At 42.6% G+C, this 13186-nt stretch overlaps 1 protein-coding gene across 6 annotated transcripts in view; it reads right to left on the reverse strand.

Moving 5' to 3' along the window:
- Positions 1-13186, reverse strand: part of CPEB3 (cytoplasmic polyadenylation element binding protein 3) — a 91754-nt gene that overhangs the window by 53255 nt on the left and 25313 nt on the right. For all 6 annotated transcript variants that reach the window (XM_056850098.1, XM_056850096.1, XM_056850095.1 and 3 more), the window contains one exon: positions 2754-2810. In XM_056850098.1, coding sequence (XP_056706076.1) covers positions 2754-2810 — 57 coding nt within the window. The remainder of the gene's footprint in view (positions 1-2753; positions 2811-13186) is intronic.

Here is a 13186-nt window from a genome sequence, read left to right on the forward strand (position 1 = left end):
AAGGTCACACCTAGATTTTTATTTGCATTTTAATTTCAAGAGCTGGCAACCCTATACTCAGTAGTGGTGACAATGATTTTTAAATTCAAAGCACTTTCCTCCCATTCCGGTTCGTGAAGTTTCAGCATGGTCATCTAAAGAAACTCCTAAGGGCTTTTCTAGTGGATACCTCTTTACCCCATTAGCTCTGAGTAAAGAAGGCGGTATTAAAGTTGTGTTAGCTTGTGCATGGTTTTCCAGAACAGAATTTTGACCTCACAATCTAGATTGGATGTGGTAGCTTGCTACACAAGACCCAGCACCACCATGTAACTGTGGGGTGGGGTGGGGTCACTTTCAATAATTAAAAAAATCTAGCAACACATGGCTAGGGTTGTCAGCTCCGGGTTGGGAAATATCTGGAGATTTCAGGGGTGGAGCCTGAAGAGGGCAGGGTTTGGAGAAGGGGAGAACTTCAATGCCATAGAGTCCAATTGCCAAAGCGGCCATTTTCTCCAGGTGAACTGATCTCTATCGGCTGGAGATCAGTTGTAATAGCGGGAGATCTCCAGCCACCACTTTGAGGTTGGTAACCCTACACATGGCTCAGGTCCATATTAGTGTTTCCATGGGTACAAGGATTTCCACCCCAATCTGAGTGATTTTTCCACCTATGCCTTCCCGCAGCAACCCAAAATGCTCCCCAAACTCTTGTCTCTGAAGGTCAGTGGGCAAAGGAAAAGGATTTGGGGGGCATTTCAGGTTGCTATGGATGTGGGGAGGAAAAGCCATGCTCTGTGGTAGGAAATGGTGGTCTGGATCCAGGCCCATTGTTGGTGTTGGAGAGGAGGAACTGCAGGCTAGGACTTTCCTGTTTAAGATTTTAAAAAATCTCAGGAAATAGTGTAAAAAATGCTATGGGGAAAGATACAGTTTATGGAAGAGGTTACAGTTCAGCTCCTGCTGTAGTAGGGAGTGCTCTGCTAAAAAATAAGATTTCAAAATGGCAAAGGGATGGACAACATGTGCCTGTTTCACTCACATAACACAAAAAACACAAACCAATTATATGGGGGGGTTGTTTTGATCTCTCACTGATCACTGAACGAAAACCACACTTTCCCAGCACAACATACTAATCTAGAAAATGCTTCTATTTTGCTAACACAGCATCAGTACATTCATATGTATATAGTCCATATTAATGTCAAAACACACCAGACCCTGGGCCTTAAAAATAATTTCTTCATTCACTCACTTGCCAATAAAATGCTGTAGTGGGTTTAATGAATAGTGTGATTTTCCACTTTACAATACATTATGTATATTCTATTATATATATATATATATATTATGTATATTCTATTAAAATTGGAAGAACAACAACTTTATGAAATCTTTAGCAACTAGTTTAAGAATTATGTTTAGCCTTAAGCATGTACTACACAGACAATACTTCCAACCAACTGTACCAAAATATAATGTCATTAACTTGTAATGTCTGCACTCTAAATAAAATCCTGATAAGTCATCTGAACCCATTTAATCCTTCTGGTGCCAAGTTTCATTATGCATATGGAACTCCATATTCACAGAGAAACACATTCATGGAGCTACCCATCCATTAAAGTCAATGGGGAGAACACATGCAGGACTATTAATTAGCACACAGATACGAAACCTACATCTCTCTGAAGTCCATGGTACATTTCTACTTATTTTTTCATTTTATCTTATCCATTTAATGTAGAAAATTAGAATACATCAGCAATAGGTTGCAGACAAAAACATTAATCTGTATTTTACTTCAGGATGGGAAACACCTAATTACTGCACAAAACATCTAATTGATGCACAAAACACAATGAGTTTTAAGAATCAAAATAAATTAAGAGGGGAAGGGAACTGAACTGATTTTTGGGGCGGGGGGCAACACACTGTTGCTTCTATATATTTCAACCATCCTGCCACTCCTGCTGTGCATACATATGTAACAACATATATTCCATGATCCCATAAGTCCTCAGAGCCATCCTACTTCCAAGCAAACGGCCCCTATCAAAGGTTGCCATAAGCTTCCTACCATTCAAAGAAGGGTTTGTGAGGACCCATAATAACTAGGGTTCTAACCTCCAGGTACTAGCTGGAGATCTCTTGCTATTACAACTGATCTCCAGCCAATAGAGATCAGTTCACCTGGAGAAAATGGCCGCATTGGCAATTGGACTCTATGGCATTGAAGCCCCTCCTCTCCTCAGGCTCCACCCCAAAAACCTCCCGCCAGTGGCGAAAAGGGTCCTGGCAACCCTAATAACAACAGATCCCTAACCTAAAATGGTATCATTCTTATAAGTTCTGTAAAGTATACTAAAAACTGAAACCACATTTCCCTTGGAAAAGTAAGACTGCGGTCAAACTTCAAAATTCTGTTAACTGCCATGATTTTACTATACACATTCATTGTTAAATGTCATAAAATAATTGAAACAACCAAAGAATGTGGTTGCCTAATGGGGACAACCAACATACAATGAATTTACATTATTTAGAAAGTAAATGTTTTCTCCAATATACAGAATATAATTTGCACATCTGAACTAATGTACCTAAGCTATTTTATTGCTATAACAAAGTACACATGGAAGAGAAGTTTTTAATTTATGGTAATAGGATAACAACTTTAGAGACTGATTATATGCAGAAAGACATGTTTTCTGTATTAGCACTTATTGAAAGATAGATGGGATATTATTGAAAGATAAATGTGAACTTACTGTTAAGAGCCATAATGTTATCTGTTCCCGGATGGTGAAAATTTATACCCATACGACCTAAAAAGAAAAAGAAGGAAAGAGAGAGAACATTTTACTGTTGTGTTTTAAGTATATTAGGCTGCTCTTTAATATCAGATTTTTTAATTAAGTGAAAATGATTACTAGTAACAATGAAACTAATGGGGGAAATTTACACTATGTTAAAGTGTTACTTTTTCTAGATAAAAATACTTAGCATATTAAAGAATGTTCAAGATAAAATAAGTCACCACAAAATAGAAAAGGATGGAACATACTGCAACCTTGCCGAAGCTGATTTCCTACATACGTGGTGGGGTTGTAGAAGAGCTAAGGCATATGGGGAAAGAGTGATCCAAATTATATCTAACAGTCTTGAAATAAATATTCTGGCAAATCCTGAAACAATCTTATTAAACTATATACCAGATATACAAAAAGATCTTCGAGACATATTCCTTCATATAACAACAGCTAGAATTAACTTTGCAAGATATTGGAAAGGAATTAAAATCCCAGAGCTAAATAATTGGATAGATAAGGTTAAACAAACTTATATATTAATTAAGCTGACGTATTATAAAAATGATAACGATTTGGAAGATCTGAACGCTGTCTGGATCCCAACAATCTTCAGAATGGAAAAAAACTTTTAATAATCTAGAACGCGGAGAGGAAGGCGAGTAATGTATTAGCTTATTTTAATATGCGTAGCTAGATTTTTATTTCCTTCTCTATTTTCTTCTTCGTTCTTTGTTATTATTATTACTTGTATCTGTAATGATATGTAATTTTGATTGAACTTTATGTATATAATGAAATATACTTTTAATAAAAAAGAAAAGGATGAAACAATGTTGCAAAGGCTCTGCCAACTTCATCATTCTTTTCAAAATAGAGTTTAGATCAATACAGATGACAGATAATTCTCCAATTGCTACAGGTAACAGATTCCTAAAGTAAAACCAAGATCCCTGAAGGAAAGAACAGTGTAGCCTTCTTCTCTAGCTCTGCAGTGAGAATAGGGGGCAGGGGTATCCCTTCCAAGTTAATTCTCACACTGAGTTTTCACTTTCCTGTCTACACCCATCTGTAATCTTCTGATACTAATTCTATAGGAGAAAAATATAATACATTATAATATTGGCAACACTGTTTATTATTTTAAGTTCCTGAAGTCCCCCCCACCGCCCGTTCCTCCCAGTTAAGCTACTGAAAAAGAAGCCTGTTTAAGTTATGCAGAGTGGAACCTCTTAAGAGGTAGGGTTGCCAGGTCCCTCTTCGCCATTGGCAGGAGGTTTTTTTGGGTGGAGCCTGAGGAGGGGGGTTTGGGGAGGGGCTTCAATCCCATAGAGTCCAATTGCCAAAGCGGCCATTTTCTCCAGGTGAACTGATCTCTATTGGCTGGAGATCAGTTGTAATAGCAGATCTCCAGCTAGTACCTGGAGGTTGGCAACCGTATTAAGAGGCTAGTGCTGAGAAACCTCTTCTCCTCCCTGGCTTCTGCCAACTATTATGCCCTCTTCATATCACTACAGCTCATGTAACATAGTGGCAAAAAGATTACATCCCACAGAGATCAGAAAGCAAATGGTAATTTTTGGATTAATTAATTACAAATCTCCAAAATTTAAGATAAACATTAATTTTAATCACTCTAGTTCAAAACTCAGCCTGACAAGACATATAGTAATGCTATACTGGTATGGAACTGGCTCTGAGGCAGCTATTTATTTCACATTATGCTGAAATATCTTTTCATTCTTATCTCTTAAGGCAAATCATATCACACTAATGAAAGTTTTATATCAGGATGGCTAACTTCTTCAGCTGGGAGGCCAAATCCTCAAGTCTCCCAGGGACAGAAACTCCTCTGGCCATGATAATCACCATTCAGATTTAGCAGGCTAGAAGTGAGGAGTTCAGTCCCCAGGTCTAAGAAAGCATAAGAAAGCTGCGCTGTACTCCTTCACCTAGCAGACTTCCCTCCCAGGAGCAAATGTTTAGACTGCCCCAGCAGCTCCTATATCACCACATAGGCCACAGGGACAAATCTTTCATTCCCAGTGGGAAGGGTGCCCACTGGCTGAATGAGATACCTTTGTGTGAATGCTATCAACTTTAGTAATAGTCACAGAAAAAAATCACATATGGCACACAATGGCCTACCAAAATAATTAACAGCACAATTACTGCAACAAGAGGTTATCTATCCAGTTAAATTGTTTTACAGTTCTATATGAGTGAACAACCAAGCTTGCTACAAGCTACAGCTCTGATGCACATTTAATCTTTTTCCTACTTTCCTCTGCCAAAGTTGGAATTGTGCTATTTAACTAGACACAAAAATAGAATTGAGTATGTGACATCTGGTGAGGTTTTGTGTCTGCGTGTATGCGTTCAGTCAGTAACTGTGCCGGGTGCTGCCTGCGTGACATTTTGTCACCTGCCCATGTCATCCTATTTTTAAGTTGTTCTTGACAGCTACCTTCCCAGAAAAGCAAAAACGTCAAATTATATGAGTAGAGACATATATATTTTCTATAAAACTAAGTCCTAAAATGGGAAGATGCTCACACTACTTTCTATATTAACCTCATTCAGTGAAGTAACTAAAATGAAAATGGTAATATTAGATGGTAACTTTTGATTGTGGAAGTGGTGTTTAGCAGCGGAGTTACTAGTCATTGTCACAGTTTCAAAAACAGATCTGGCCAGACATCTTGAAGGTTACCGTATATACCCATGTATAAGCCGACCCGCGTATAAGCCGAGGTGCCTAATTTCTCCCCAAAAATGGGGAAAAACTAGGCACCCGCGTATAAGCCGAGGGTTGGCTTATAACCCCTCCCCCCCCCGCAGGCTTACCTTCAGGCCCGGCGAAGGCGGTGGCGGCGGCGGGCCCCCCGCAGGAGGCTTCCTCAGGCCCTTCCAGGGCGGGAGGAGCCGGGCGCACCCGGCAGCGGCCGCAGGAGGCTTCCCCCGGCCCTTCCAGGGCGGGAGGAGCCGGGCGCACCCGGCAACGGCCGCGCGGCCTTCCAGCGGCCTCAGGAGGCTTCCCCCGGCCCTTCCAGGGCGGGATGAGCCAGGCGCACCCGGCGGCAGCGGCCACAGGAGGCTTCCTCAGGCCCTTCCAGGGCGGGGGGAGCCGGGTGCGCCCGGCGGCGGCCACGCGGCCTTCCAGAGGCCGCAGGAGGCCCTCACAGGGCGCTCCTGGCTGGGGGAAGCCGCATGGGCCCAGCAGCGATGGCAGTGGCGGCGGCGGTAAGTTGCCTCCTCCCTCCCTCCTCTACCGTATTGACCCGCATATAAGCCGAGGCCAGCTTTTTCAGCCCTTTTTTGGGCTGAAAAACTCGGCTTAAACGCGAGTATATGCGGTATTAGCGTGCTGGTGTACTACAGAGCTGGATGATAGGAAAGGGGAAACAGTTGGAGCAGTGACAATAAAAGACTATAGCTGAATGAGATCCAAAGTGCCCATCATACAGCCTATTTCTAGGTCTTTGATGTAATGAAATGCTAGCAAAGTCATCCAGTGGAGCTCTTCAGAGTGGTTTCCAGTCTTTGCAATCTAAATCCTACCTCCAGGAAAAGGAAATGCTAGGGCTCACTACAACATGTTTGCCCAGTTTTTTTACTGATGAGGTGGTTGCTTCTGCTCCAACTTATAGAAACTTAGACACATAGCCCATAATGGTAGTGCTGAAAGCAAACATTGGTCACAGTTGCTTGGATCAGTTTGACTTGCCAACGTTGAGATGCTGACATATTCCTTGATGTGGTCAAAGCCACCATTTGCAAATCAGATCTCCGGCCATCATAGATGACTAAACACTGTCAGATGTACAGAGAACCTTTGGCCAGGAAACTCAACATCTCTTTGCTAGAAGGTCATTTCCTTCAAATGGTGAAGAAGGCAAAGGTTTATCCATTATTTGGGGAGGGGGACTTTCCTTGGATAAAAACGTGACTAATTATTGACCTATAATAAAAATGTTACTGAGTACATTCTAAGTGTCTGGATTACTTAATATTAAACCTATAAAATTATCTACAAAACAAGAGTTCAACCCAAACGTTAAGGCAAAACCTATCTGATTATCTTATTTTTTACTAATTTAAATCTGAATCTATTTATTATGCCTAGTAAGCTCAGTGGCCTCAGCAAGATCATTAAGCCTATTTGAAGAACTACTAAAGTACAAAACACAGCAGATATCTAATTTCCCCTGGACTGAGGAGAAGGCTATTCAAATGAGCAGGAATTCTTACGGTGAAAAAACTACTCCGCATAAAAATGGAAATTTACATTACAATAAAACCACAGTGATAATATTACATTCCACAGAATATAATACTGTACATTCACTAGGTCATTAATGTTATATTTCATGTATGTCAAGATTCTCACTATTTTAATATTAATCAAGATAAAAGTCTTCTCAGATGTGAAAAACCCACTCCCTCTTCAGTCTTACTTGAAAATGTAAATTTCCTCACAGCATAACAGCAAAAAGTAATTTCCACTGATGTATTTGTTTTGCAAAATAAATGGAACACAATGAGGAGGATCCAAGCAGCATAAGGAGGCTTAAGTGGCTTTTCCTCCAGTGGAGGAAGGCTTCAAACTTTGTTCAGTGGAGAAGAAAGACAGGGATCACAAAACTGTGAAAATGGTTGGAATTCTTAACTAAAAGGAAGTCTACAGAAGGACTGACATTTTCACAAACAAAATGATATAACTTTTCTCTATTTGCCTCACCTGAAAGAACTTTCTAAATTTAGACATTAATCCCAGTTAGGGCTGCCAACCTCCAGGTGGGGCCTAGATAGGGTTGCCAGGTCCCTCTTCACCACCAGCGGGAGGTTTTTGAGGCGGAGCCTGAGGAGGGTGGGGTTTGTGGAGGGGAGGGGCTTCAATGCCATAGAGTCCAATTGCCAAAGTGGCCATTTTCTCCAGGTGAACTGATCTCTATCGGCTGGAGATCAGTTGTAATAGCAGGAGATCTCCAGCTAGTACCTGGAGGTTGGCAACCCTAGGCCTAGAGATCTCTCATAATTACAACTGATCTCCACACAGATCCATTCACCTGAAAGAAGAGGATGCTTTGGAGGATAACCTCTATGGCGTTATACCCCACTGAGGTCCCTCCCCAATCCCGCCCTCCCAAGGCTCCACACACAGATCTCCAGGAATTTCCCAACCTGCAGTTAGCAGTGGGAGCCTGTTATGCACACTTCATTGCACATTTCAAATATTCTAGAAAAATGGTGGTGGAGGTCCTATACTTGAAACTTCATCAACACAGTAATGATTCAAGAAACCTTTGTTGCTGAGAGCCATTCTAGATGTGACGGTGTGATGGTGCCCTCATGGCCACCACAAGGACGCTGTCACTATTTTAAAGTGAGCAAGGCAGGCTGAAGTGCTCTCGCGTGGCTGTTCTGGCACTAGAAAAGGCATGTGGGGGACAAGAGTGCCACACAGCATGCTTCTAAGCATTTTAGAATCGCTTTAGAAGAAGAGTAGGTTTTTATAGCAACAAAACAAGGGGAAGAAAAACCTTAACCCTATGAAACCAGAATAAGGTACCCAAAATGTAAGGAATCAACATGAAACCATGGGCTAACATTAGAGATTGGAGAACTGTGACTGGCACAAGGTCAACCAGCAGGCTTCATGTGGAGGAGTGGAGAATCAAACCCAGTTCTCCAGATTAGAGTCCACTGCTCTTAATCCCTACACCACGCTGGTTCTTATGGTGGCCAGAAAGACTCCATCTAGGGTTCCCATTTGCTTGGTTATGGTGAGCAATCGCCCGCCAATTAACCGGGTTATCCGCTGACCTTCAGCTGGTCAGCGGGCAGAAGCAGGCCAGATGAAAGGGGGAACGATCCATATGTGCGGCAAAATGACATCACTGCCCCAGAAGTGTTGGCATCATGATGGGGATGCTCTAGCACTCCCCCAAAAAACTCTTATGGTTCCCATAGAGTTTTTTGGAGGACAGTGCTAGAGTGTCCCAGCATGATGCCAACACTTCCAGGGTGAAACTGGATGTGACATCACTGAACATGCATAGATCACCGCTGCCCCCAGCCCCGCCTCCATGAAGCTCCCGCCAGTGGCTGGGGGACCTGGCAACCCTAACAGCTTCACATCTAGCTTGGCCCTGAGAATTACCACACGAGATGTGTGCAGCTGTAGTTTATCTAGAAGTTACAATTTATAGGGTTGCCAGCTGTCTGGTTTTGAACTGGACTGTCTAGTATTTGAACTTTCTGTCCAGTAACTAAATTTAGAAAATACTGGACAGAACTCCAAGCCTGAGCTTTCATTCAGCAACAGCGAGAGACAAAGGCTGCTGATTAGAGTGAGATTGGCTCAGCTACCCCTACCTCCCCCCGCCTTGGCAGCTGCTACAGGCTATGCCTCTGATGATGGCAATAGCCAAGGATGGAGATGGCTGGTGCTCAGATTGTGAGAGGGGGCTGGGTCACACAACCATCCTGTCTTGCCTTGTCCCACACTTGCACAGCCAGCCAGCGGCCATCCATCACTTGTATGCAAGGCAGGCTGCACCCCAGGAAGGCGCACATGCATCACATGCTCCTCTTTCACACCACTCCTGCGTTAAGTGGCTGCCACTCTTCCATCAGCGTTTATTATTCTATCCTCCTCCTCCTAGGCTGTAGCACAAGGTTTGGACTTTCTACCCCCGTCTGCAATAACTGTTGGGCTGTCTCACTCTCACCTGCCCTTCTCTCTACCCCCACGTGCCTTCAACCATCCTGCAAGCTAGTTCAATGGATATGGTTTGCAGATGGATAGAATTAATGCTGCTCAGGCCCTGGATCCTGGAATCTGAGAATGAAGAGCTTTGTGGAGCGGCTTCTGCAAACGTGCCTCACTGAGACAGCTTGCACACATGTGTAGCAATTGCTACCCAGGAGATCCTGCTTCTGCAGTAGTGTGTCAGGAACAAATTTCTTATAAGATATTAGGGTTGCCAACCTCCAGGAACTAGCTGGAGATCTCCTACTATTGCAACTAATCTCCAGCCGATTCAGATCAGTTCACCTGGAGAAAATGGCCGCTTTGGCAATTCGACTCTATGACATTGAAGTCCCTCCCCTCCCTAAACTCTGCCCTCCTCAGGCTCCGCCCAAAAAACTCCCACTGGTGGCAAAGAGGAACCTGGCAACCATATAAGATATAGGATGACCTATATTTATCCACACAGTTCTGAAGACTTCTGAAACTTGGTTTTGGAGGAGGGGTGGTGATTTCTGTCAATCTCCCCTCCCACTGCAGTCATGAGCCCTGACAAAACTGAAATGTTGAAATGGTTGGCTGTGATCTGTAATCGATTAATAATTGAAAAATAAAATGTAATGTGGAAGTAAACGTCCCACATCGTATATTTTGTGTGTTTGTGTAAGTACCCATCTAGCAACCCTAGTTACACAAACCCCTGAAATGGAAGTTGAGGTGTCGGCCAGCATTTCTTGAAACTTACATTTAACTGAAGATTTACGGAAATGGCTTAAATAATTGATTACAAAGTTAGACAGATCTCAAAATTCCAACGAGTAGGGAAAGGAGTTCTAAAACCAACTTTTCAAGCCCCTGGACCCATGTCCTTTTACAAACCTTTAAAGATAATTGAAAAGTAAAGATTTCATAAGAGACCACATATAAATAAAAAGGTATAAGCAAAGAGGTTTCAAAACACTGTCGACATTATGCCTAAGTGCACAATGATCAGGTTTTGCCTTTCTAGCCACAGCTAGAAGTGGCCCTGAGCCAAAAAGGGTTAGCAACCAACTGTGTAATTCTAGACACGTGATCTCAGCTGACTGGATTTGGGTTAAGAGACTTTGTACATTCCAACAGGGACTGAAGTATTAACTCTGCCTATCACAGTATATTTCAGTTGCTGAATAATAAAGGTTTGCTGGAATTTTCCATGATTCACATTCTAAGGATTATTACTTATAACGTGATTATAATAACGCCTGCATACGTGAGTATCTTCTCTGTATAAAGGATATTACAATTAGGAGACTGGGGGGAGCTACTGGTGTGACTTCTGGGAAAGAAATGATTTCAATCCTCTTTAGGAATCACTGGAAACTATGATTTTACCATAGAGTCTCCAGAGATTCCTGGAGAGGATTGATGGCATTTCCAGGTTTTCCAGGAAGTGATGCCATGCTGGTGGCCAACAGCCATTTCCCCCCCTCCGGCTGCTGCTCCACCAGGGGCAAGGGATCCCCCACCTCCTTCAGAGGCCTGGCAAGTCTGATTACAGTGTACATGTTGGAAAGGTCAATTAATGATTTCTACAATTGCATACAGTAAGGACCTATCTGAAAACTCACCATTCGCCCCTATACAACATGTGTCAAGTGGAAGACCATTTCAGCTGCTACTCTGAATCTTTTGAGTGTGCCAGAGGCCTCAAGAGAAGAACAGGACTGATGATGACTACCAACAACAGCTGGCTACCAGGGACAGCCAAAGTTTGTGATCACCTTTGTGGTGCATTACAGAATGATGTCACTGGGATATTTTGTTTTTGAAAGTGTGAATGAACAGGGTCAGCTGGCATACTCAATTTAATTTAAGCAGCAACACTACTATATGATCTTAGGCAGATAATGAGAGGGAGGGCATCTTGGCCATCTTCTGGAAATGCAGTGGGGGTCACTGGGGGTGTAGGGGGGAGGTGGTTGTGTTGTGTCCTGACAAACTCGCATACACACACACATTCCATTGTCTGGAAGCAGAAGCATCACAAGCACACACACACAGCCCGATTAGACTGTCTCTACCCAAAGACAGAGGCTCCCCTTCCCCCGTTCCAGCACACAAGGAACTCTCTGGCCTTTATAGATTGCTTTGTTCCTCTATGAGAACGCAAATGGCTAGTTAGATGTGCATGCGTAAGAGAAAGTGCTGACTTTGTATCTTTGATCTCAATGATGCTACTGAAGACTTGTATGGTTGAATGTATCTTTTACTGAAATGTAACCGCCTTTAAGGTATAAAGAGAACTGTTTCTCCTCTGCTCGGGTGTGACAGCCTCCCGACTGTTTTGGGATCTGTTCACCCAGTTATGTGCTTTGGCCAAATAAAAGAGCTGTAGTTCATCCAACCTCCTCCCTATTATCTTCATTGGACTTTTATAGATAATTGGGTCCAACAGTTGTGAGTTTCCTGCATTGTGTAGGGGGTTGGACTAGATGACCCTGGTGGTCCCTTCCAACTCTATGATTCTATTCAGAAGATAGGCAAATACAGCAGACAGCACAGAGACAACATTATACATCTAGCTGTTGCAGCCCTTTCAAGGAGGAGTAAACAAGAAGGCACTCCTCAATTCTATTATCGGCAGAACCTCTACTCAGAAGTTAATACTGCCCATATAGCTTCAGGTAAAATCAAAAAACATGGTTAAAATCGCCCACGTCTGACCTACTTGGAAACCTCACCTAGATCTCATTTTCTCTTGTCTGTACATTGTGAATGTATTTGGCATTAAGAGACTGACAGGAGGATAATGTATGACTTGCAAAACAGCAGCGCTCTACCTCTTCTTCCTCTGCCCCCCCTCCAGTTTACATCCAGTGAAATAAACATGTGAAATCACACTGTGAAGCACAAGTAGGAAATGAGAAAGCCAAGACAAATCTTAGCCAAGTGGTCTGCTGAATGTTGCCTAGGACGGCATACATGCTATTTAAAATTCAAGATAAAGAAGAATTTGGATAGGAAATAATTCTCAATCCATAACACCGTTGATAATTACTAGCTAGACAACTTGTATTTTGAACTAGATAATTACACAGGTCTAGATGCTCATTAAGCTTCCACTAATGGTAAGGGGGGTAATTTTTCCAATCCCCCCTCCCTCTGCAGACCCCCAGTTCACCCCTTGTGCTGTTCCTGAGGGCCCCTGTCAGTTGTGTTAAGTAGGTAAAAATCTAATCCATTCTGTTTTGAGATACCGGCAATAATAGCAGGTGGCCAGTGGGAGAAACATTGCTAGATTAGTACACAAACCTCTGACTTCTGCACAGCTCGAGGCAAGCAGCTCTCACTCCTGCCTTACTAACTGATAATGCTGTAATGAAATAAAGCAAGCTGCCCCCCTGCGTGGTGGCATTTTGGCTTCAAGGAATGTTTGAGGGGTTTTTTGTTTTTAAAAAAGGATTCTTTGCTGCAGTCAACTGACAATATTTTATTGGGCAACTGACTAGTGCAAGCCCTACTTGGGAAACTTGTGATCCAAACATAGATTTCAATGGTAAAATAACATCTGCTTCAAAAAAACTATATTACTAGAAGTCATGACACCATCGGATGGGCAATAGACAAACAACTGGCTTTAGCATGACAAGACTGTGGT

Source organism: Euleptes europaea, chromosome 5 (genome assembly GCF_029931775.1).
Source record: "Euleptes europaea isolate rEulEur1 chromosome 5, rEulEur1.hap1, whole genome shotgun sequence".
Classification (NCBI taxonomy): domain Eukaryota; kingdom Metazoa; phylum Chordata; class Lepidosauria; order Squamata; family Sphaerodactylidae; genus Euleptes; species Euleptes europaea.